The sequence below is a fragment of the Botrytis cinerea genome, chromosome 15, assembly GCF_000143535.2.
Source record: "Botrytis cinerea B05.10 chromosome 15, complete sequence".
Classification (NCBI taxonomy): Eukaryota; Fungi; Ascomycota; class Leotiomycetes; order Helotiales; family Sclerotiniaceae; genus Botrytis; species Botrytis cinerea.
The window spans coordinates 539557-562396 of record NC_037324.1 but is presented as its reverse complement, the minus strand read 5'-3'; the positions used below and the strand labels follow the sequence as shown (position 1 = coordinate 562396).

At 45.2% G+C, this 22840-nt stretch overlaps 7 protein-coding genes across 8 annotated transcripts; 3 read left to right on the top strand and 4 right to left on the bottom strand.

Annotated features, from left to right (window-relative positions):
- Positions 1-49: 49 nt before the first annotated feature.
- On the bottom strand, positions 50-1346 carry Bcemc3. Its single transcript, XM_001547896.2, has 5 exons — positions 1226-1346; positions 1143-1176; positions 727-1087; positions 511-672; positions 50-456 (listed from the first exon to the last, which is right to left on the bottom strand). Exons 1-5 carry the CDS (start codon positions 1270-1272, stop codon positions 275-277), a joined length of 786 nt encoding a protein of 261 aa, XP_001547946.1. The 5' UTR covers positions 1273-1346; the 3' UTR covers positions 50-274.
- A 49-nt stretch (positions 1347-1395) lies between these two features.
- Positions 1396-2856, top strand: Bcspc2. The gene is made up of 2 exons (XM_024697424.1): positions 1396-1533; positions 1597-2856. The coding sequence occupies exons 1-2, from the start codon at positions 1497-1499 to the stop codon at positions 2259-2261; spliced, it is 702 nt and encodes a 233-aa protein (XP_024553239.1). The 5' UTR covers positions 1396-1496; the 3' UTR covers positions 2262-2856.
- A 914-nt stretch (positions 2857-3770) lies between these two features.
- On the top strand, positions 3771-5596 carry BCIN_15g01510 (hypothetical protein). Of its 2 annotated transcripts, XM_024697423.1 has the most exons (2): positions 3771-4867; positions 4995-5596. In XM_024697423.1, the coding sequence occupies exons 1-2, from the start codon at positions 3847-3849 to the stop codon at positions 5417-5419; spliced, it is 1446 nt and encodes a 481-aa protein (XP_024553238.1). In that variant the 5' UTR covers positions 3771-3846; the 3' UTR covers positions 5420-5596. The 2 variants fall into 2 exon arrangements, with proteins under 2 accessions (XP_024553238.1, XP_001547944.2); XM_001547894.2 differs by having other exon boundaries at positions 3771-5596.
- Positions 5597-5611: 15 nt separating this feature from the next.
- On the bottom strand, positions 5612-10986 carry Bclrg1. Its single transcript, XM_001547892.2, has 4 exons — positions 9324-10986; positions 8557-9262; positions 6477-8506; positions 5612-6427 (listed from the first exon to the last, which is right to left on the bottom strand). The coding sequence occupies exons 1-4, from the start codon at positions 9684-9686 to the stop codon at positions 5897-5899; spliced, it is 3630 nt and encodes a 1209-aa protein (XP_001547942.1). The 5' UTR covers positions 9687-10986; the 3' UTR covers positions 5612-5896.
- Positions 10987-12018: 1032 nt separating this feature from the next.
- Positions 12019-13724, bottom strand: Bcebdp1. Its single transcript, XM_001547890.2, has 4 exons — positions 13260-13724; positions 13041-13204; positions 12749-12983; positions 12019-12696 (listed from the first exon to the last, which is right to left on the bottom strand). Exons 1-4 carry the CDS (start codon positions 13480-13482, stop codon positions 12494-12496), a joined length of 825 nt encoding a protein of 274 aa, XP_001547940.1. The 5' UTR covers positions 13483-13724; the 3' UTR covers positions 12019-12493.
- A 2566-nt stretch (positions 13725-16290) lies between these two features.
- Positions 16291-20357, top strand: BCIN_15g01480 (hypothetical protein). The gene has a single exon (XM_001545495.2). It carries the CDS (start codon positions 17070-17072, stop codon positions 20025-20027), a length of 2958 nt encoding a protein of 985 aa, XP_001545545.1. The 5' UTR covers positions 16291-17069; the 3' UTR covers positions 20028-20357.
- A 513-nt stretch (positions 20358-20870) lies between these two features.
- On the bottom strand, positions 20871-22737 carry Bcalg7. Its single transcript, XM_024697422.1, has 2 exons — positions 22109-22737; positions 20871-21992 (listed from the first exon to the last, which is right to left on the bottom strand). Exons 1-2 carry the CDS (start codon positions 22568-22570, stop codon positions 21030-21032), a joined length of 1425 nt encoding a protein of 474 aa, XP_024553237.1. The 5' UTR covers positions 22571-22737; the 3' UTR covers positions 20871-21029.
- Between the last annotated feature and the right edge of the window lie 103 nt (positions 22738-22840).

Here is a 22840-nt window from a genome sequence, read left to right as displayed (position 1 = left end):
ACAGAAACTTACCGCCTATATTTCAAATAAAGACGCACTAACAAAACTTTGGATGTTGAAGATAGATTTATATAATTAACCACTTATTAGTAACATGAAGTAGCATGAAGGGGATTAACAAAAGCCCGTTTTTCATACCTCCTGTCCCCAGTAGGCGTGAATATCTTGACATGAGTTATAGAGTCTCTTCTACAGGCTCTATGCACTATTGGGGACCGTTGACTTCAACAGGAAACGCTTCTGCTAATCAAAGATTCTAGTCCAACTATCTGATTTACACCCTCACGCTTTCCAGTAATCTCTGTTCTACACCTTCCAATGTACTCTTGTGGGCTAAGACAGACAAGTTCTCAGCCTCACCTTGGAATTGCTTGTCGGGGTCTACACCCGGTCCAAACATTTGTGCACCTGCTCCTGGACCCATTTGACCCATTTGTTGGGCCATTTGACTTGCAGCTATTTTGACTTAGTATTGCCCCGTATCATCACACTTAGAGAGGATTAACATACCATTATCGCTTCCCAATAGATAGTTGAATACAGATTGCAATCCAAAGATACAAAGAACATACCACGAAATGGAAGACATCCATTGTGGGTCCATATCTCTGGTGGCTACTCCAGCTTGCAACATACTCTTGAACTTAATTGTCAATGGAAATGGCAATTTGACTATATCTCATGTTAGTACACCCAGCAGCATAATTCTTCCAACAAGCAACTCACTAATAACAAATCCACTGAAAAATGCATTGATCCATCCCATAATCAACGTCTGTGGGATCATCATAGACATATTTCCCTTCATCATGCCCATCATTCCCTCCATAGCGGCTGGATCGGTCATTGGATTTGGAGCTGCTTGTCCCTTCTTCTCTGGTTCCTTCAAGAACTTTCCTTCTTCGAATGCTTGTACGATATAATCTCTGCGTGGTTGGAAAGAGGCGGGAGTAAGAACATGAGCATTGTTACGAAGGTTGATACCTCGAAGTAAGGATCGTTGTTCGCGAATAGCTGGAAGCTCCTGCTTTTTGGGAGTAGTGGCCATAAGAACGGTAGCATAGTGACGAAGGATACCAGTCAAAATCTGAGTGAGGAGTTAGGGCTGCAGATTGAATATCATAAGAGCTAGAAATACATACCATAACAATAGTAATAGGTATCAAGATCCAGTAGCTACATGTTTGTCAGCTCAATCCAACATGGAAAGTGGCGATTTGCTCACAATAACTGGGGATCCCTATGAATCGTCTGCACAGGAACTTGTGCCATCTTTGCAATATCTTCCTAATCTCTTTTGTTGGGGAAGATTATGTATGAGGGGTTGTCGCGAGTGGAATTCTACCTAGATCTGTGGTTGAATCTGACATCAAATGTGGCTTTCACGCTAACCTCGGACCCTTGCGAGTAGAGCTTCATCAAGACACGGTCTCTTTGTGTACATTGCGACAACAGCTTTCCCTCCACATAATTCTGAAAAAGAACAAAAATCAATCATGGCTTCAGAAAGGATATCGGTGCATTCTCTCCCTGGTCAGTATATACATCTATCTTCGAGAAGTATTCGAATATTACAATACTAACAATCAATTCTAGATCTCAAAAACACCTCCGACGATGCTCTTCCCACCTACCTGAACTCTCTCAAATTCACCCAGTCACATACCCTCTCTGATGCTCGTCTGGCAATTGGTTATGCATCTGTCTTGGTCTGCGGTGCCTGTTTCTACTGGGACTACACCTATGGATTTGAACCCACGAAGTCCTACACAGCAATTGCAGTTGGAATCTACTTTATCCTCAACACCTTCCTTACATTCTGGCTGTTCTATGTTGAGAAAGGAATCATATATATCGGCACATCTCCAGACAAAAAAAATATCATCGAAATCTCTACTCAAACCAAAAAACATCAACCAATTTATAACTTAACATTTAAGATTTATGAAGCGGCCAAAGGCAGATCTGGTCAACCAAAGGAGGAGAGAACCTTGAGAAAACCTTTTAGAGAATGGTTTGATCTGAAAGGTCATTTTATTGTGCAACCATTCCAAGAGATGTTGGCGAGTAACATTTCAGTGATTGGAGCTGTCGATCAAAAGAGAGTGGTTAAGAATGAGAAGAAGGTTGAGCAAGAAGGTCAGGCAGATTTAAGTATGGATGACAAATGGGCAGCATTATTGAAGGAGAGTAGTGGTGATGTTGAGACTTCTGGGGCAGAGAAGGCAGCTGGAGGAAAGAAGAGAAGCAAGAAGGTTTGAGAGGGTTGCAATACGGATCGATGAGTGAAAAACGGTTTTGGTATCATATCAGTTATGGAGTTTGGTGGGACTTGTAGAAGTCAAGGGCATCTTAGGCTGGGGCGCGGAGTATGAGAAGGGTACCATATCTAACAAACTATTTCCAAGCTTATTCATTCTATGTATTTGATTTCTCCAACCTCATGCCCTTATATTCAAATATTTTATGAATCGTTCGTCATCAATCCATTATATCAATCCCTTCACTTTATCTTTCATACTTTGCTCCCCTAAACTTACTTCTTTTCCTTCAATGTGGATGTTTATACTGTTTGGAGATTTAGAACTCCTCTCATTCGTCTCCTTCTGCCCTGTTTCCTTATTGAACAGGGTCTCAACAGTCCTCACAACCGCAGCCCATTCCGCCTTCACAAAACAGACCGTTGGCCTCTGACACTGCCCCATCCTCGAATACTCAGAGGTCACCGCAAGCACCTGAAAACTCTGAACTTGAGACCTTTCCATCCACATCATTCGAGCTTAAGGAGAGCCAGGTGACTCTATTTCTTGGATCATAGCAGCGGCTCAAAACATATTAAAATGGCATCTTATGTTACATGGCATGAGGTATGAGGTGTGAGGTATGAAATATAGTGTATAGGGTATAAAGTTCCCACGGAGATACATATTTCACATGATCGGATCTATACTATTTTGTTTGGTTTTACGAGGAAGTCGTCTCCGTATTCGTAGACATTTCAACTCTCCGGTAATTCAAGCCTGCTCTTTTTGTATTTCATATTGTCTGTCAAGCTCTGAACAGTGCCGTGCCTTTCTTACTGCGGGTGTATGTTGGTTTAGGGGCCATACGCGCGTCCTGTAATTTTTCAATATCATTTCCTTCTTCCTTATTTTTTTGGTGGATTTTTATCATCATTTTGTATGTTGCTCCATATGTACTTTCTGTCATGAAAATATTGTCTGCACCGCGGCAAGGCCCTAGTCTTGGAAGCCACATTTGTCTCAATGTTTTTACTTTCCCTTCGATAATTCGCGCCTCGCGCCATCTTTTTTTCCTTTGTAGATCTTTCTATTCTGTAAGCAGAAGCTTGCGCTTGTCTGTATATAAGAATCACATTTTCTTGTTATTTCGATATGTGGACGTTCCTAGGGAAGTATTCTGTACTAGTTTGGGACCAAAATGACATGTGACCTCTGGGTGGGTATAGAGTCTAGCGACTTGGTCCTGTCGCTAAATCCGCTAGGGGGGATTTCTCAGATGGGCCAAGATTCAACGGCTACTAGACTTCTCCAGGATTGATTCGTCACTTGAAAACCCAAGATTTGCTGTAAATCATTTTAAAAATCAAGCTCTCATGCTTTGCATTAGCTTCAATGACTGTCGATCGACTCTCAGTTGAGCCTCATTCAATTTTTATTGGCCATCTTGGTCTCTTTAGAGGAAAGTTTTCATTAGTACTCAATGTTAGTTCACCTGGTAGAAAAGAAATCTTTTAATCACATTTGCAAGAATATTTTCTATCATATTTCATTCCAAATATTTATAGATCATTGTGACATTATCAAAATCTCAATCTCAAGCTGAATGAATAATCCTGACATTTCTTCTTCATCTTCCTCTATCATGCCGCCTTCTACCTCTCACACTCGCTCTACTCTCGAGGCCTCACCATTCCGTGGTCATTCAATGCGCATAAGACTTTCGATGCCTCCCCCGAGAAGGTCTCCAGAAATAGAGATGGGCATTCTTAGGGCTGATTCTGGAATCGCAATCCCACCAGATACAAATAACGCAATTCCAGACACAGATCAAACCGATAGCCAATCCAGCATCCTAAAAGAAGGCCTACTCGATACCATTCTTACCGATGCTTTTGAATCCACATCCACCTTTAACATAAACAAGATATCCAACACAATCACAAAACTCGTTGAACTCAATGATTATCTCCGTGCCATTCTTACGCCACTTCCAACTACCCCCACAGCGCATCTCGATGAATTTGTTACCACTGCTGAGATCTCCACAGAGGAAATACCTCCATACACCTCTGCAGGAAAAAAACACCAAGAAGAAAACCCCTTCAACACACCCATCTCTACCTCTACCGACACCTCTGGATCCACACTCGCCGATGACATGAACGACACAATTTCCAAAATAAATCAAATCCTCGATCAAATGAGCATCACCCGTCACTTCACCTCTATCATACCGCCATCTCCTAATGATTCCTATCTCATCGATCCACTCATCCCAAAACACAATCCCCCAAAAGGAAAAGAAAGACAAAAAGAACAAAAACAACCTCCACTCCAACCCACCACCAACACCACCAATCCCGATCTTCCCACCCCAATTCTCCTCCTCCCCTCCTCCGCAACAGAATCCACAGAGCGCAGTCGTCGCCGCAAGCGACACTTCGGCCGAACCTCGAAGCCCACACTCTCACCCACCCCTCTCCACATACGCTCCCGAGAAGCGCTTCTCAAAAGCCCACTTGGAGTCGAGGATGAAGCCCCTTCCATTCCAACTTCTGATATGTTGATGCCTTATGATTGGATGCGCAGGGATGCGGGGTTGTTTCCTCGCGCTGCGGATTCTGGTATGTTTTCTTCCTCTCCTCTCCTCTCCTCTCCTATTCTTTTCTTTCCTCTCCTTTCTGGCTTCAACACACACACACGAACAAAAACAAAAATACTAACCCCCTCTTCCTCCCCCCTCCTCTACAGGACCCCCCTCCCTCTCAAATCCCCACCCCAAACCCATATCCAACCGCCCCAACAAACAAGAAGACGCACAACCAATCCTCACAGAACCCTACAACGAGCCCTCGATTTCCAAACCCTCACCCCCTCCATCCCCTCTAGCCAGCCGCCCAAGAGACCACAGAGAATCTAAACCCACAATCCTCATAATCTCCATCCCGATAACAGTTTCAGACTACAGGAGGTATGTAGAGAATGTACTTTTGAGGATGTGGGGGGGAGAAGGAGAAGGAGAAGGAGAAGGAGAAGGCAGCGCAGCAGTCGATCTAGTAAGCCCGACAGGATCGAAATCGAAATCGAAATCGAAATCGAAAAAACCGAACCCGAAGAAAGAAGGAAAAAGATTCCGCAGAGCCGAGCCGAGAAGTCAAGAGGGTGGGGGGGGATGAAGAATAGATGGCGAGATGGGAGGGGAGGGAAGGGAAGAGAAGCACGGATATGTCGACGATGACTATACACTTAAGCATTGGTTGTCTTCTGCAGGAGCGAGGAAGGAGGTTGGATTTGGATTTGGAGTTACAGTTATATGTTAATCATAATCATAATCATAATCATATACACATACAAAGATTCAGAATAAATATAACATAAATATCTCATTCATTATTATTTAGGTGATCAAAGAAGTGGATGTTATTCATCTACATCCATCCTTCTTTCATCCCTACTATCCACTGATTCACCTCCCTATTTTCTCTCTTCACTTTTTCCCAAAGCCCCATCCATCAAAGCACAAAACTTTATCTCTAATCAAGATATGTTATTTGTTATCCCAATAAGATGATTGATCCTCCACATATGCTCTTTTCTTCCCATTTAACTTCTTTTCTCCTCATCTCCTATCTTATTTATCTCTTTCCCTTTACTCATCCCGCTCCCGTAACACCTACACCCCCATTCTGCGGCGGTCTCCCTGGTCCCCACCCACTATTAGAATTTCTATATTCCCTCCTGTCCCCCCTTTCCCTATCTCCACTCCTTTCCCCACCAAGTCCATGTCCATTACCATTCCCCAAATCTGGCGTCCTAGTCCTTTCCTCCCTATAAATCTGTGGTGGATGTTGTAACTCTGGCCCCTCACCACCCTGCCACTCTCGGTTCGGGTTCATATTTTGATTCCCTTGCCCACCAACTTGCGCATCTTGCACATGTCTCACCGAGCTTTCCTTCTGCCAAGCATTATTCGCTGGATCAACATCTACTCTCGTGACTACTGGAGCCAACGGTCTTCCATTCCCATCTCTGTGGCCCGTGCCTTCAGTTGTTTCAACAGTGTGTCTTACGCCACCGGAAGCACTGATATCGCCATAACGTTTAAGGATTTCTTTGGTTGTGATATCAGATGTGTTATTGAAGAGGACGGGGTCATTCAATATTGATTGTAGATCTTCTGGTACCTTTTTAAATTGTTAGTCAAAGAAAAGAACATAAGAGGGAAAAACTTACTTCACACATTTGCTCGTTACACTCAATGAGTGTGTGAACGACCTCGATCGCAAGGAAGTTATCATCGACAGGAGATTTGGCATTCGTGTATATGATGTTCGGTGCGATGACAGTGGCAAGGTTATGAGTGTCCATCTTTGATCCAGATTCTTCATCAACTTGATGGAAAGATGCAACCCAGTTGAAGAAGGAACAGAGAATTTCCAAACAGTCCCTGTGTACCTTTGGAAGCAAACAGCATGTCAGATGCAATACTCGACGTCTCTTGTCTTCATCGGCAATCTTTTGCGAAGCGATAAATAGATTGTGGAGTTTGAAGGTCAATAAAGGATCCGGTAGATCTCGAAGGTATTTCTTGAGTAGAGCAGCGACTTGTACGACATTTTGTCGACTCAAATCCACAGCATCACAACCTCCGCTATCAATTTCTTTGACGGTTTCATTGAGTTTTCTGATGTTACCATTCTTTCTGAAAACACCCTCAACTGACAGATCCATCTTTCTCATCGCAGCAATTGCATCATCGACGAGAGCAGGGATCTTGAGAGCTCCAGGACCAACACCATCTGTTGATTCGGCACCGTCCTTTTCGACAATAACATCAAGTGGTATTCCAAAGACGCCCTTCTTCTTGACGTTTGTCTTCTTACCATCGTTCTTGAAAGCTTTACCCATCTTACCCCAGAAAGTTGGTTTTCTAGTCTCGATCAGGTTAAGGAGCTCTTCCATAGTAAAGTGACCATCCAACATGGGTTGCATGGCGATAACTGCAACATGACGTACGATGAAGTATTCCAAAGCGGATAACTCCGAGAAATATTTCTTTCCAGCAACTCTCTGTTGTTGACGTTGTGTTTGTGCATCAAGGTCGTTACCGGCAGAGAAAGTCCTTTGGTGACCGCTGATGAGTTTAGGTTCAGTAATAGACGTTCGGAAAAGCTCATGTCGGGCATGCTTATATGCGTTTGGTCTTTGTTCCTTTGCTTGTTCAGCAGCCACAATTCTAGGAATATCGTCCAGGGTAAGGGCGTCTTGATGGCCAAACATTAATTCGGTTCTCGATTCGCCGTTACCATCACGGTCTTCCACTACTTGGAATTCGTTGTTCCTCGGATTTGATCCATCAGCACCTGCGGAACCTGGTCTCTTACCGTCGACACCATCCATTATTCGCGAAGTTCTCGCTTTTTTGATGGTAGAAGACAGGTGTTTGTCCATTCGAGTACTTCGTAGCCGCCTTACGTCATTCAAGGTATTTTCGTAGGATGATTCACGCGGGTTTTCATCAACTGGACCACCGAATGACTTCGAACGAGCCTCAGACCTCAACATAGGAGGGTCGTCATCCGAGGGTACTTTGTGACCCTCACTAGAATTGTAGCCATTAAGGTTGGGGTCATCCGAAGTATGTGGAAGAGTACCTTTGGTACGTAATATTTCCAGTAATCGAGCTAATGCAACTCTCAGAAGGAAAACATACTGTTGCAACCTCGTCACTCGCACAAATCCTGATGCCACGCTCGATGTCTGACTCTGGCAATCACTACAGTATATCCGTTGTTCTACGTCATTAAACCTGATGTCGTCAAGGTTCTGAACAAGATCTCGCTCACAATTAGAGCATTGCAGGCATGTCAAGTGACATCTCCTTTCTTCGAAGCGAACACATTCATCCTCGATTGGCTTCTGACATTTAACGCAAGAATCCGAATTTGGAGCTGAAAGTCCAGGGGTTCCTGTGGTAGCTTCTAACGATCTATCATCATTCTTGATTGCATCCATATCTCCCAAGTCATCGAGGAATTGGTGAAGGCCTTCTGGATCCTTTTGGTCTCTTTCGACCTTTAGTGCGCCTTGAAGACAGATACGAATCAACAATTTCAGGTAGTGAGCCAAGCCAGTAACCAAGGCAAGAAGTTCTTGTGTGACGCCAAGTTTTCGAACTCCTGTCTCTTGAGTTTTGGAAAGGAGTGAGAAGAATGCTACGATTTTCTTGCATAATAATTTTGCTTCGCGCGAATATGAGAGCCCTAACAAGATTAGTAAAAACAGCGAGGACGCAAATTATTGAAATACTAACCCTTTGAACCATCTCTCATCATTATGCCGTCCAACTTATCTGCAGAACAAAAAAGGATATCAACGTGCCATATGAACTTCTTTGCCACCATTACACCATCCATGTATGCACCGTTACTAACATGTAGAAGCATGTCGGATATACAAGCCGCGGAGGACTCTTCGAATGTCGATAACACACTCCAAATTTTGTAGACCTTTTCTTCCATTCTCTCCTCTTCGAGTCGCACATTATTTCGATCTTCCTCGTTCGTCATATCTTCAGATTCCTCTTGAATTTCTTGTACATCCTGCGGAGATGCCAGCCTAACATTCCAGAATTTATGGATCATATAACATTCAGGATGCCAATGTTGATTCTGACCATTTCGAAATATCTCGACGAATTGTTTCAAGATTGCTGTTTGGCATCCGTTACATCGTTGCGCGAATCGTGTCGAATAATGGTAGTGGCAGTAAACTTGTCCATCGTGCTCGTAGTAACTATCTTGTGCGCCGAAAACTGTTGGACATACCGAGCAAGTGAAATGGTCGATATGGTATTTGCGCTCGAGAGCTGTGATGTATGACCCTCGCAGTGCACCATTACATTGGTGGCATATCAAATCTAAACGTCGGAAGTAATCCGTTTCGCAGAGGGGGTATTGTCCTTCGCCATTTTCTTCGTCCACCGGAAAGAACTTCGATGCGACTATTTGACCGCAATCCTATAAAACACAAGTCAGGAACTGAGCGCCGCAAGGTGGTAGCGATCTGGGAATGACTTACTCGACATCTAAAACAATCCAAATGGAATGTACCTCCGAGCGCACGTACGAATTGACCTGTCAAAGGTTCACCGCACTTTTTACACAATCTCAGAGATCCGCTGCCAGTCCTCCCAGTTCGCGTTCGTGATCGTGTGCGCTCATTGCTTGGTCTGCGACTCCCCTCTCTCATAGGTCCTTCTCTACCACTCACGCTGTTTGCTGGAGATGCATTCATCCTCCTATCTGGGCCATTAGGCCTCGGTAGATGTTGATCTTGCATTGTGATATCCCTCTCAGTTGTAAGTCTTCCCCCATCATCGGAATGTGAAGGATCATAATTTTCGCCTTCGGCATAGGGGCCTGCCTCTGATTGAGGACCCATTATTTGATGATCAACGTTTATTACCCACAACTATCTCCAGACCTTGTTCGAGCCCCCTATTATATTGTAATTTGAAGTGATGCGTGAACCGAGGACTTCGAGTCGCAGTAGCTAGGGTGAATAAGTGAACTGGAATCTTTGATGATAGATAATTCGTCGTCGGCCTTGCAGATTGATTGAATCTCGTATGGTTCGTATCTTCTCTATGGAGAGTTGCTTGAAATTCTGACGTTGTCGAGTCGCAAGGGTTCCACTCAATTGACCTCCGCATGTGTTGGCGACTCAAAGTTCAAGGAACATTCAGCCTGCAGAACATGAAACAATAACCATCGATTGAAATAAGAAGAAGCCAAAAAAAAGTTTAATCTCGCGACCTTTTTTCTTTTTCTTCCCCTTTCGAAGCCCGGATATCCCCAATTGTGATTTATCTGATATCTGAATGAGAGAAAGTCTAGATCACCAAGTATGTGTGTTGAATGAGTCCTGCTCGTGTGTTTCGATAAGGACTGAGTTGTTTGTTCCGCGTGAAGAAAGATATCGAAGGACACCTGGGCAAGTAGCAAATACTGGGGATGTAGGTCGGTCGGTAGGTAGGTGGGATGACTTTGTGGTCCAAAAGTCGGCGGTGTAGATGGGAGAGGGAGCCGATCCGAAAACAGAAAATCGATTGGGATTCGTTATAGAATATTGTGGTGAGAGTAAAGTCGAGCGACGGATGAATGGGCGTGCCTTTTTTCGAAGAAGAAGAAGAAGGGGGCGGAGGCGGAGGAGGACGAGGAGGCGGTTGTGAAGGCTGTTGTGTTTCTGAGAAATAAGTTACGTAGTAGAATGGTGTAGGATACTCGTAGAATTGTGGTACAACTTGATGAGAGAGGCACTGCAATATATGTGCTGGGTACTGGGTACTGGGTACGGGGTACGGGGAGGTAATGAAGTAGAGCGAGGTAGAGTAGTTATTCAAGCAGTAGGAAGAAAACGAGTTTACATTAATGAGCGGATAGTACTGCAGGAGTTTCCGTCTGGAGTGCAAATTGAAATGAATGGTGAAGATATATTAATTTTTGGATGATTTGGCCGTTGCTTGCTTGCTTGGGGGAGGGGGGGAGAGAGAGAGAGGAAGAGAGAAGAGACAATGCGAAGATTCGGAGAGGACTGAGACGAATGAGGAGAATATGATGAATCTGGTGTGGAGGAATTGTGAACTTGTGAATCAATAGCCAATTTCACAATTGGATCCGAATTTTGAATGAGCGGTTGGGCAATGGATGAAGCTGCTCCTCTCCAAAGGTTTCATGCAACCTTGAAATGTTTTGGATGTCTTGCTCGACCCGACGGGATCAATCAAACTCAGTAGGTTAAGAAGTCCTGTCTGCACCTTATTATCAAGGCTTTCGCGATTCAGGTGCTCCCTCCCACCGGACTGCATCGACCAAGGGACTAATCGGCTCCCTTGCGAGATATTTTTATTTTTATACGCACATGTATACACCTTGACTCAATCTCATCTACCGGTATGATGTCCATCTGATCGCTGCGTGTATTTTTGGGAGCGCTTGAATCATGTCGCGAACATGAATGCGAATCTCTGGTACTGGTAGATTGTTCTGATATCAAGTTCCAACCCTCACTCGACATGCACGCGCTCTCTTCACAATCTGTCTGTTCTACGTCAATTTCCCCGTCGAGACGTCTTTCCGAACAACAAGATTACACGTTGTTCGGACCTAGGCACATATACGCAGTAGCATCTACCTAGTGTCTATCGATCTATCCCACCCACGCCAACGTGAAATAACCTCATTAAAGAGCCCCTCGACCCACCATCTAAATCCATTGGCATGGACACTCTGCCTCCATCGAGGTATACATGTCCGAAAGATATTCATTCACGAACCTCGGGATTCTTGTTCCCCAGGGTGACCAGCATCCTCCCTAGCTAATAAAGACATTCCAATTCCTCACATCATCTTATTTCTGCATTCCCCAAATCCTTCTGGAACAGAGACTCAGAGAGAGGGGGGGGGTTACGTAAGAGTCTTTCCACTCATATATCAATCAGCCGGTACCTGCATCAGCTGAAATTGTTCCATTCACAATGGCATCACTTCACTTCGCTCCCACCTTGGAAACCCCCAAATGCAATATACAGTATGCCATTCGGAAACATTATTCCGTTTCATAAGGTATGAAAGTGTCAGCCAATAAGATCCCGTTTCTGGTCGGAAAAGAAGTAAGCTTAATTTAGCTTTGATTAAATCTACGAGAAGCGCATCGGTAGTTCGGCCCATAGGAAATTGGAGATTCGAGATGGAAATTGAAATCGAAGACATGATGCTGCTCCAAGACGGTACAATGCAATCTCTGGAATTTCTAGAACCATTTTTTGACGGGACTTACAAGACTTGCTGTCATCCGAAACATTCCCAGTTACTAGAATATATGCATCTATTTAACTAATACTTTTTCTAAATATAAAGTCGATATCCAAAGTAGAATGCCATCGAAACTGCAACATTTCTTAAATCAAGTCCCCGAACGAAGTATGTGGTTCGCATTTGAGCGTGACTTAATTTGGGCAGTTCTAAATCCCATTTCAAGATATGTACTCATTAATCATAAAGGGTATCATAAGTTCGTAGCGGCGTTTGCTAAATCCAGTCCAAATGTTTCCACCCTCCCCAAACCCGAAGCTTTTTGATCTACAATTGCACGATAGATCATATCTAGCTATTATGGCGAGGTGCATGTTCTCGACTAGCGGAACATCGTTTCGACACATCAGCGGTCGATATCAGGACCAAGAGAATCTAGCCCGAATAATCGTCGTTGTATGATTTAGCCTTTCCCCGTCTCGACCTTGTATCGGATTCCTGAGAGGCAGGAACTTTGCGATATTCCTTTTCCTTTTTACTTCCATCATCCTTGGCTTTTCTTGTGCGTTTTGCTGCATAGGGTGGATCTGAATACTCGAAGGATCTTGCGGAAGCCATAACACTGTCGTAGAGGGCAACTGAACATGAATTGTTAGCGGGAATGGAGTCGATATTTCGATTGGTACTTACAGCCAGGCACAAACAACCATATTGAGTTCATTAATACGAAATATACCCAAAAGTACAATGGTTCCGGTCGATAGTACCGTTTGCCAGTGGTGTACTCATCAAGGAGACTGGTAACAAGGTACAGTAAATTTCCATAAAGTTCTCCTGTTGAAACAAGCGCTTGTACTGTGTGTCGAAATTGCGAATTTTGGGTGATGTATACGGCTGTAAGGTAAGATAGCGGTCCCCAAAGTATCTGCCAATATATCGTTAGCATACTATACATTCAGAATTCGGATAATGGCGTACGCACAACAGTCCACGTCTCTATGGTCAACAGAAATGAATCGGAGGACATATATCTCGAATCGGATAGAGCATATTCCTTCCACAGTTGACCGAAGAAGTCTGTCCTGCTTGCCATTCGAGCATGATTGTAGACAAAGTATCCTTCAAAAAAGATGTGGATTGACCCCGCTATTCGAATGTTAGGTTTCATTGCAGGAGAACTAGAATCGCATGCTGGGCTTACTCAAGATAAACCATAGAACAAGTCCTTGATCCTTTATACTGAGTCTAGGATAGAATCTCCTCACGGCAAAGAGTGTCGCGCCGAGCACCAAAGCCCACGTTGTTCCGAAGGTGACCATGAGGATGGTTGGACTGAAACTATTTTCCACATACTTTCCAGAGAGATTGATATCGACCGGATGGTATGGATGATATGAGGTCATCCGAGAAAAGTAGCTTGACATCTTGACGTTAATTGACAGGTAAACTCATGCGATACTCCGTACGTGAGGCTCTTGATAAAAACACGAGAAAGCGAATTGGATTGTTGACATCTCGGATATGGAATATTGACCCCTGCATTTTCCCAAAACCCCTTTTAGTGGGGACGGATTTGTTGGCATTCATTCAAAGAATAGGACTTTGGTGTGACATAACAAGCATTTTCGCAAGTCAGATCGAGTAGTACGAAGATGTAGGCATTCCCAATTTTGCGAATCTCTGGGGAGAAATGTTCACGCATCTACAATTGTGGCATTTGAGACATGTCACGTGACCATCGTGCTTTCATTCGATGTTTGGGTCATTGGACGAGTCCGGCCCATTTAGAGTTAGGTCCAGTCAATTCCACGTACCAATTAACGTGCGGACTTTGGAGGCTATGTATCCTCGGAGACGTTAGAACCTAGAACTACGGTACTAAACTCAAGTGGAAGAGTATTGAAGGCAAGCTTAGAAAGCATCGTTGTGTGTGGCTGGCTGCTCTCTCTTTTCTTTTCTTTTTGGGAGAGCAAAGCACATAAAAAGAATGCAGCAGCCACCTGCGCGCACTTGTTTTTGATGGTTACTTTTTCCGAGACGCTTTCCCCAACCACTTTTCTCGCTTTGCCTTTATCGCTCTTATCAAAAGGGGGGAAGTTCGAGTCTATAATTGTTTTCTCCTCTATGATACGCTGGTTTCGTCACCAGAATTCCCTAGGCAATGCACTGTGCTCGGTTTATATTGCACGACCTGGGAATGGCCTTGCATTGAATCTTCCAGCGATCCATGAAAGGACACTTGAAACTGGAACCCCTGGTCGATATTACCAAGTGCTACGGTACTCTTGTATTGTCCATCGGACAGAAGATGCTCATAGGACAAGAATGCTACATCGAAATTGGCTCACTTGGGCTCACTGCATTATGCACATAGCACGCATTGTGCAGCTCGAGAGGGAGATTTCTCCATATGGCACGTTGACTGGTGGGGAGTAGAATACAAGCTCAATCTCATGGACAATCCTTTCTTTCTATGCCCATGTTGACTGGTGGGTAGCAGTATCATCGGCAATCCTTTCTTTCCATGAGCTGAATGTCTATTGGTATGCTACCGGTAACTGCGATGCCCGTACACTGATGTGATCCAAGGGTCGAGCCTCTCAATTCCACTATGTTACGCGCTCATTGATGCTCATTTCATTTCCTCTATCTGCTCTCTGTACCTAGGTGCCTGCTGGGTAGCCAGGTATACTCCTCTTGTTCAGTCACATCCACCTACGGAGGTACCTCTGTCAACACATCGATTATCATTTTGTGCTCTCGTACATATGTGTGTGTGTGTGTGTGTATTCGACACTCATAGCGACCGACGTCTACCCTCTACCCCTCACCTCTTTCCATCCATCGACCTCCAGCCAATTATTATTAATTTGTCATATCTGCGCGAACAGAGGATCGGTCTCTCTTTCGAATTGAAGCGCCAAATTCAACATCCTCCGTACAGAGTAGACATTGAGAACACCCGGACACAATCAAAGTAGACACAAGACGACTGCCTTTACCTACAATGTACTAGATACCCAAATGCATAGATGCATACAAGCCTTTTCGAGTTTAGCTGGAGCGATTCTCTATTCTCCATGCTCCATTCTCACCACCCATAATCCATAACCCATAACCCATAACCCATAATTCGTAATCCATCCAAAGAAGTTTTAGGTTATGTTGCAGCCAATCACAGACTGCTTGCCACTTTAAAGACGTCTTCTCTTACACGGGCGCCTCGCCTTTACTTCTTTTTCTGTTCTATCATTTTATTTTTCCATCTGTTCCCATTTCCCACCGGAGAAGATCACACACATCCTCTTGGGAGAGGATCCATATAACATTCGTCAACCTGCTCGCACCGCCGTCCGAACCTCTCTCTCTATATATCGACACCTCACGCCATCGTGGAAGCCACAGCCACAGCCACAGCCAGAGCCAGAGCCAGAGCCAGAGCCAGAGCCAGAGCCAAAGCCAAAACCATATTTCCATCGTTGGTGTCCTAATCATACTGCGTGTGCACAGCCGCAACTCTTATATTTCAATCCTCTCGTTATTATTATTGTTGCTGTTGTTGATCTTCACGTTCGCTCTCCCCTCACCCCTTCACCCCTTCACCACGCACCCCCTCCCCCACCCCCTGTCGACTTCACTCGTTTCAATACTCACGCAGCTTTTATCACGCACAGCCTTATTATTATTATTACCTCCCACTTACTTCACTTGCCTCTTCCTCCCTCATTTACCATTTGCTCCTTCTTATCACCTCCCCTCCCTCCGAACATAACAAACAAACATTGGCAGGAAGGGAATAGTCGAGAAAAGTAACCCAGAGCACGCAAGATGCTGACAATTTACTTGGGCATAATACAATCAAATCAATACAAATCAATACAACGCAACACAATACCATAACTACCATACTATCTATACAAACCAAGCTCTCACAGGTTTCTTTGCTATTTCACTAACCACAGCTACTTACGTACCGCCAGATGTTAATTACGCGGATTTTTTTTTACATTTTTATATTTTCTTATTTGGGAGGGGGGGGGATAAAGAAGCTGGCCTCACGCTCTCACGCTCACAACACATCTCCAACGCCGTCTCTCTCTCTCGCTCTCTCCTCTCTCTCTCCTCTCTCCTCTCTTTCCCCCTCAAATACCGACCCTTCGTTCGCGTTCGGACTAACCTAAAGCAGCATTGGATTCATTTTGGAGTTCTCTTCACGCATCTACTTCCACACTAGCGTCCCTCGCGTTCTGACTACTAACCTTGAAGCGGCAAGGCATTTTAGATACTCTCAGGATTAGCTGCTTTTTTGGTTCCTTCCTAACTTTCTGAGTTCGCTCTTCCTAATGGGCCACTCACCCAACCAAATTCTCCCCTCTCACTTACCATTTTCTACTGCAGATACAGGCACTCTCTCCCTTCTCCCCTCACAACTCTTCTCGAATTCATGTATTCTCGTCATTACAAATAGGATACCTCAACAACTCTATTATCCATCCTTTCCCCCCCCCATTCGATTATCATACAATAACGCGTAAACATTCCAAAGCGCAAACTCGGTTGAATCGTCTTTGTCCTTTCGAGACCATCTTTTCCAAAAGGCCCTGTCTCTTCGTACCCATCGCCTCCACTCTGGACTTGAAAACCCTTTCATTTGGGAACACGGTTTCAATTGCAGAACTTACATTTCCATACACGAGACTCGCAGACATCATCTTCCAACAGGATATCCCTTTCAACCGCACCCACCACCGTCGATCTACCCTTCCCTCTCGACTCACGCTTTCTCTTGATCGGCCCTCACATTGTTGGCGTACGTGGAAGGAAGCCAAGAAGACTCACATGTTTAATTCGATAGCTGATGAAAGAGATCATCAGAATTGAGTGTCGTTTTCGCTCTGCGATAATTAATTGCTTCGAGTCGTGGCCGTCTTCGTCATGCGACTCAGGTCTTGGAATCAGTGAACGCACCTTGATCCTCTCACTCGAATAGCCACCCAACGGCTCCTAGATTATGACAGAAAGGTCCCTATCAATCTCGACGCAGAATGCGACCCAGACTAAGACTGTCTTCCTCACGTCTGTTGAGGCCCTTACCCACGACATTCAACCCGCTACCGAGTTGGCGGACGAAGATTACACCATCAAATGCATCTGCAACAATTGTGAAGACGATGGAAACACGATATATTGCGAGGATTGCTCAACGTGGCAGCATATCGATTGCTATTACGACCGCTCTGTAGATGTGTTGAGGCCAGACTTCGCTCATTCTTGTGTTGATTGCTCACCACGAGATCTCGGTCCACATGCGAACGAAAGGTCGCAATATCGACAGAGTAAACCTACCCATGATACCAATGACAAGAAAAATAGAAGGCCGGCAGCAAAAAGTCACAAGAAGAAGACGGTAAAGCCCTCTGAAAATCATGGTTTCAATGACCAAGAAGGCCACGAGAATGCCGGCTCTCTTGTCGCTCATACACACAAAAGAGCGAAAGGCCATCGGTCGCATCATTCCGTCAGCTCTCAAGCTACCAAACGAAATAACAATCATCCTCCAAGCCCTAACCACACAGCAGCAAACCTGCCAGATAATTTCGAAATTCATTCCCTCTCCGTTATTTTCCACTCGCTATATGATGTTGAATCCCAAGAAATTAATACGAATACTTTAGTCGATCTATCCGTCACGAGCAAATTAGCTTTGTGGATCAAAGAGGGTAAGCTGTTCGAAGAAGACGTCGGGAAAAAATTCGATGATGTTGTTCAAAAAACTGAGATGCGACTTGATCCGCACCAATTTCCAAAGTTGCACGTTGATGTCAAGACCGCTCACATTAACAATACGAATGTCCAATGGAAATCTCTTGTCACGACAACGAAAACCCCGGCGAACAAACCAATTGGAGAGATGAATGGCCATGTCGGTTTTCAATCTGACTATCATAAGAACCCAGACAACGGGTGGGAAGAGTGTCCTCATCCACGCCCTCTTACCTTTTTCATCCCCGGATTGCCTTTGTACATTGATACAAGAAAGGGAGGATCCCAGTGCCGATATATTCGACGAAGCTGTAGGGCGAACGCAAACTTAGAAACATACATTGTTGCCAATACAAGCGAATATCATTTTTACTTGACCCTCGACAGCGCACTGGCTCCAAACGAGCAGATTACCTTGCCTTGGGACTTCAAATTCGTTGACAAGTCGAGACTAGACCGTGCCCTACATCTTGATGGCGATGACGATGATAGGCTACCTGACATTACTGAAGCCGAATACCAAAGCGTGTCGCATTCGATCAACCTGGTGTTGTCGGATCACGGAGGTTGTGCTTGTAATGCCGGTAAAGATTGCGCCTTTGCAAGATTTCACCGTGATTACTACGGCAGGGTGCATGGCCAACAGCAACAGCCATCCAATGGTGCAAATGGGGTGAAATCAAAGAAGGGTCGCAAGCCCAAGCAGCACGTCTCTCCTACAAGTACAGGCCACGCCACCAATAGTCGAGCTGCCAGCGAAGGTCAGCCAGAGACAAATGACGACGATGATAGCCGCTCTATTTCTGGCTCCGGGCGTAGCAAACCTCACAGTCGTGATCCCACACCAATACATGGCCCTGAAGCCGATGCAGTTTTGACAGAGACGAAGCGAGAGAAAAGAAAGCTGTTATTGTTAGAAGAAAAATTTAAACAATTGGAACAGGAACAGGAACCACCACGAAAAAAGAAGAGGCCATCGGATGGCTCGAATGTGAATTCCCCAGTGACTGCTACCGCATCACAGACAAACCCCAAACCCCGACAAAAATCAGTCGCATCACGAGCTACCGTTTCACACTCGGCTCACGCAAAATCTAATGGATCCCGATCTCGTCAGTATGTCGACGCCAGCACATCGCGTCGGCAATCGGGTTCACCTCTCAGCGCGACATCTTCAAAAGTTGTAGCCTCTCCGAAACCCGTTCGATCTCGCGATGATTCGAGTGGCTCTCGATCAGATGAATCAGAGGGCTTCCGATCACGCCAAAATTCAATAATCCCGAATGTTGTGTATGCAGACTCATCAACACAAACAAGTCCGGACAAAGATGCGTGGTACGAGCAGAAAGCAAAGCTGATACCAAAGAGACCTGTCTTGCCACTTTCGAGGCGTTTGCTTATGAAAAAACTCAAAGTACAGGAAAAGGCGCAGGAGTTGTTTAAGAATGAGGAGCGGCAGCGGACGAATGTTGCTGCAGGTCTGATGAACGGAGGTCTCCAAAATCTCTCTTCGCCTACAATGGCAATGGATATTGACTCGCCAATCCAGGAAGATCGATCAATTACTCAGTCACCTACTGACACTAGGGTTCGACACGCTAGTATTTCTTCGTCGACTCCGTCGGCTGACTTGATGTCCAATCCTGGCGATTATCATACAGATGGACCGACATTCGTCACCGGGCAAACAATGAAACCTCCTTCCTGGACTGGACAATCCACCAATGGATATTCACACAAATCACCTGAACTGCACGTACGAATGCCTCCAACACAAACATTTATATCACCTAACCTCTCCGGAACTCCAGGAACACTCACACCAGCTTCCGCAGTACCCTCATCAGCGATCTCGCCATATGGCACAACTCAATTTTCATCATACCCTTCTGCAAATGCTGTCAATCCAAGCCCTGCCAGGAAAAAAATGTCAATTAAAGATTATACCGCTCGACATAAGAACCAAAACGCCAATGGCTCAGGTGGGCGCAAGGCTTCTGTAGGAAGCAGTCCTACGATATTACCAGTAGTTCCCAAGTCAACACTTTCGACTATTGACGAAATCAATTCTATAGGGGCTCTTCTTGACAGAAAAACCGTGGCAGTTGATGGAGACAAGAAAGTCGACCACGATCTTGTTGATTCGCTCAAGCTTTCACCATCCCCCAAAAATATGCCCCCTCAACACTCGAATGGCGCATTGTAACATACAGTTTAGATATCGCTCCACGCGTGTTTTATTGCCTCATCTGTCCTTCTAATCCGGCGTGAGGTTTCGGCTGATGAAAATTTGGGACCGGTGGATGGTATCATTTGGTTTGGGTTCAAAATGGGATCGGGATTATGATCTTTTTATAAGGTTCAGGGGCGTAGCTGGCGTAATACACTGGGGTGGAGTCTTAGAAGTTTTAATTGCTTCGATTATTCAATTCTTTCTTTTTGTTCTACATCTTGATCACAGTTGATCATTACTTTTGTTTTTTTCGGAAAACTGGACTCTTTTTCTTTTTGCATCAGGCAATGGCAAAACAAAATACCTTACCTACCATACCTAAACTTTGTTGTACGAGTAGTTTCTTTGTTGATGATTGACGATGATTTCGTGTGGATGGGTTGATCGGTCTGTGGGAAAAAAAATTCTGAGAAGAGAGTTGTAATCACTCCTGGCTTGTTTTTTCATGGCTTGCTTTTGGATCGATGGACGGGTGGTTAGGATTGGGTGTGAGTGGGACGAATGCTATGTATGGATGCTACTCGTTCTTGAAATGGTCCTATGACACGATCCTTTTGAAATGGATATATTCATGATAGGGGGGATCTCTGGGATAAGATGGAGAAATGGGACGACATGCATGACATGGGGTTCGAAATGGTGGGGATTGATGGCTTTGTAGTGCTCGGATCGTGCGAGGAAACAGACCTTGACGCAGTGATGAGATCACTCGTATCTTTTAATTGAAAAAAAATTAAAACTTTCAACATCTTTCTTCTTGGAGGGTGGAGGCTTTTGATATGATGAATCGAATGTACTATACGATGATGATATGGATGAGCATGCTGTATTGTAATGTTGCGAAAGTTCGTGAATGTCTATTTATATGAATACATCTATACGTACATACGCCTTGATCTGAATCTTAAGAGTTCAATGTATACCCAATTTCGTCTTTCCACTTCCCCGTATATAAACCAACCTATACCCCTAAATCTACACGCTCAAATTATCACTCTTAAAAATTAACAGCGCCAAGCGATGTCGAACAAACAATCCGATCAATCCACACACCATCTGCATTCCCAAGATTTCCATGGCCAATCGATCTTCTCTGCGCGGACCAAACCACACGAGCCATAGATTCAAGAGCGTGAAATTACTACTTTCTATTATCTCGCCCTCGCTATTGAATTTGAGATCGATGAGGTAGAATTTATGCAGCAGGGAGAGGAGGAGAAGCTGGTGTTTTTTCGGCGGGCTAGGCCATGGGGTGATGGAGGGTTCGAGGAGATTTGTTTTAGCGTTGAAGTAGGGGAGACGGTGGCGGGGACAGGGGATTAGGTGGAAGAGTTGGGGGACGCTGTAGAGAAAGTTGAAGGTTTGGGGGATGAGCAGGAGCAGGAGGGTTTTGGAGAAGTGGCCGAGGATGCCGCAAATGGCGAAGACCATGCCGGCGAAATAGCAGTAGGTGTCGCCGACGAAGACGGAGGAGGGGTACCAGTTGTGGGAGAGGAGGGCGAGGGACACGCCGATGAAGGGGAGGAGCATGTAGAGGGAGAAGAGATGCGAGTCGGTTGCCGGGTGGGGGTAGGGGGTTAGGAGATACAGGGTGTCGTTTAGGACGAGGAGGAAGGCGATGATGAGGGATTGGGAGACTTCGATGCCGTTGATGCCGGCGAGGATGTTGATGCTGTTGGGGCAGAAGATGGCGATTGAGGCCATGTAGATGTAGTAGAGAGGACCGAGTTGGAAGAGCTCACCGAGATAGGGTTGCAGAGGGATGGGGATGACGATTTGGGTGACGCCGAAATCGACAAAGTAGACAATGAGGATGGGGATGGATGCGATGGCGGGGATGAAAAATTTGTGGCGCCAGCGAATATCAAAAAGGTCGTCGCCGATTCCGAGGATGACGACGGATTGAAGGGAGAGGACCGCGGAGAGGTAGGATGCTAGCTATTTTTCTGTTAGTACACATGTCCATTGAAATTCCCAATTCAAACCAGAAGCCAAAGAATTCCCATCTCTCCAGCCGAGATACCCCCTCTCATTATACAATTCGCAATGCTCACCTTACTATGCGGAAACCTATGCAAAAACCTCCCATTCTCTACATCCATGCCCAATCCCGCCTCCAAGCCCCCTTCCCTAACCACATCCCTATTTCCGCCTCCGCTCGTCGCCGCTACAATATCCTTATAGAACGGAAACGGGATAAACACAATAATAATCAACAGATAAACCACCGCGCACACCGCCCCCATGGTTTCCGGAATCTCCTTCTTATCGCGCTTCGACATATCTTTACCCTTAAGTCCTGCTTTCATGAACGTCGGGCCCAGCCAACGAATCATGCTGTAGGTAGCGGAGAAAGCGAGGCCGCTGAAGGCGAGCGAGGCGATGAGGGGTTCGCCATTTTCGCGCGAGAGGGTTTTGAGGAGGAGGGAGACACAGAGGATGGTGAGGGAGAGGTGGAAGAGCGATTCGGAGAGGGAGAGCGAGGAGCGCGTGCGCGTGGGAGATGTGCTTTTCATGATGGGTGGGAGGGGGAGATGGGGTGCATTTCTGATTGGATGATTTGGAGGGGGGTGGTAGGGGGAGGAAAAGGAATTGGATGATGGCAAGTGGATGGGAGATGTGGTTTTTATTTTTATTTTGGGGAGCAGCCTTGCGCAAGGCTGAGAAGACACGATTTCATATCGCATAAATTGTGGGGGGACAGGGCTGAGGGGGAAGAGATGACGAAGCTAGTGGGGTTGATTGCATGCCGCTTCAACGGTTTTTATTGCGGATTAATTAAGAAT

Bases quoted from the DNA above. Each gene is read 5' to 3' on its own strand.
- Bcemc3 (XM_001547896.2), bottom strand. From the start codon at position 1,272: ATGGCACAAGTTCCTGTGCAGACGATTCATAGGGATCCCCAGTTATT. The intron at 673-726 runs GTGAGTTGCTTG...CATGAGATATAG, and splicing joins TTTCAGTGGATTTGTTATTA to TCAAATTGCCATTTCCATTG. The intron at 457-510 runs GTATGTTAATCC...AAGTCAAAATAG, and splicing joins TCTATTGGGAAGCGATAATG to CTGCAAGTCAAATGGCCCAA.
- Bcspc2 (XM_024697424.1), top strand. From the start codon at position 1,497: ATGGCTTCAGAAAGGATATCGGTGCATTCTCTCCCTG. The intron at 1,534-1,596 runs GTCAGTATATAC...AATCAATTCTAG, and splicing joins ATCGGTGCATTCTCTCCCTG to ATCTCAAAAACACCTCCGAC.
- BCIN_15g01510 (XM_024697423.1), top strand. From the start codon at position 3,847: ATGAATAATCCTGACATTTCTTCTTCATCTTCCTCTATCATGCCGCCT. The intron at 4,868-4,994 runs GTATGTTTTCTT...CCTCCTCTACAG, and splicing joins TCCTCGCGCTGCGGATTCTG to GACCCCCCTCCCTCTCAAAT.
- Bclrg1 (XM_001547892.2), bottom strand. From the start codon at position 9,686: ATGGGTCCTCAATCAGAGGCAGGCCCCTATGCCGAAGGCGAAAATTAT. The intron at 9,263-9,323 runs GTAAGTCATTCC...TGTGTTTTATAG, and splicing joins TGGATTGTTTTAGATGTCGA to GATTGCGGTCAAATAGTCGC. The intron at 8,507-8,556 runs GTTAGTATTTCA...TAATCTTGTTAG, and splicing joins GATGAGAGATGGTTCAAAGG to GGCTCTCATATTCGCGCGAA.
- Bcebdp1 (XM_001547890.2), bottom strand. From the start codon at position 13,482: ATGTCAAGCTACTTTTCTCGGATGACCTCATATCATCCATACCATCCG. The intron at 13,205-13,259 runs GTAAGCCCAGCA...ACATTCGAATAG, and splicing joins TGTTCTATGGTTTATCTTGA to CGGGGTCAATCCACATCTTT. The intron at 12,697-12,748 runs GTAAGTACCAAT...ATTCATGTTCAG, and splicing joins ATGGTTGTTTGTGCCTGGCT to TTGCCCTCTACGACAGTGTT.
- BCIN_15g01480 (XM_001545495.2), top strand. From the start codon at position 17,070: ATGACAGAAAGGTCCCTATCAATCTCGACGCAGAATGCGACCCAGACT.
- Bcalg7 (XM_024697422.1), bottom strand. From the start codon at position 22,570: ATGAAAAGCACATCTCCCACGCGCACGCGCTCCTCGCTCTCCCTCTCC. The intron at 21,993-22,108 runs GTGAGCATTGCG...ACAGAAAAATAG, and splicing joins ATAGGTTTCCGCATAGTAAG to CTAGCATCCTACCTCTCCGC.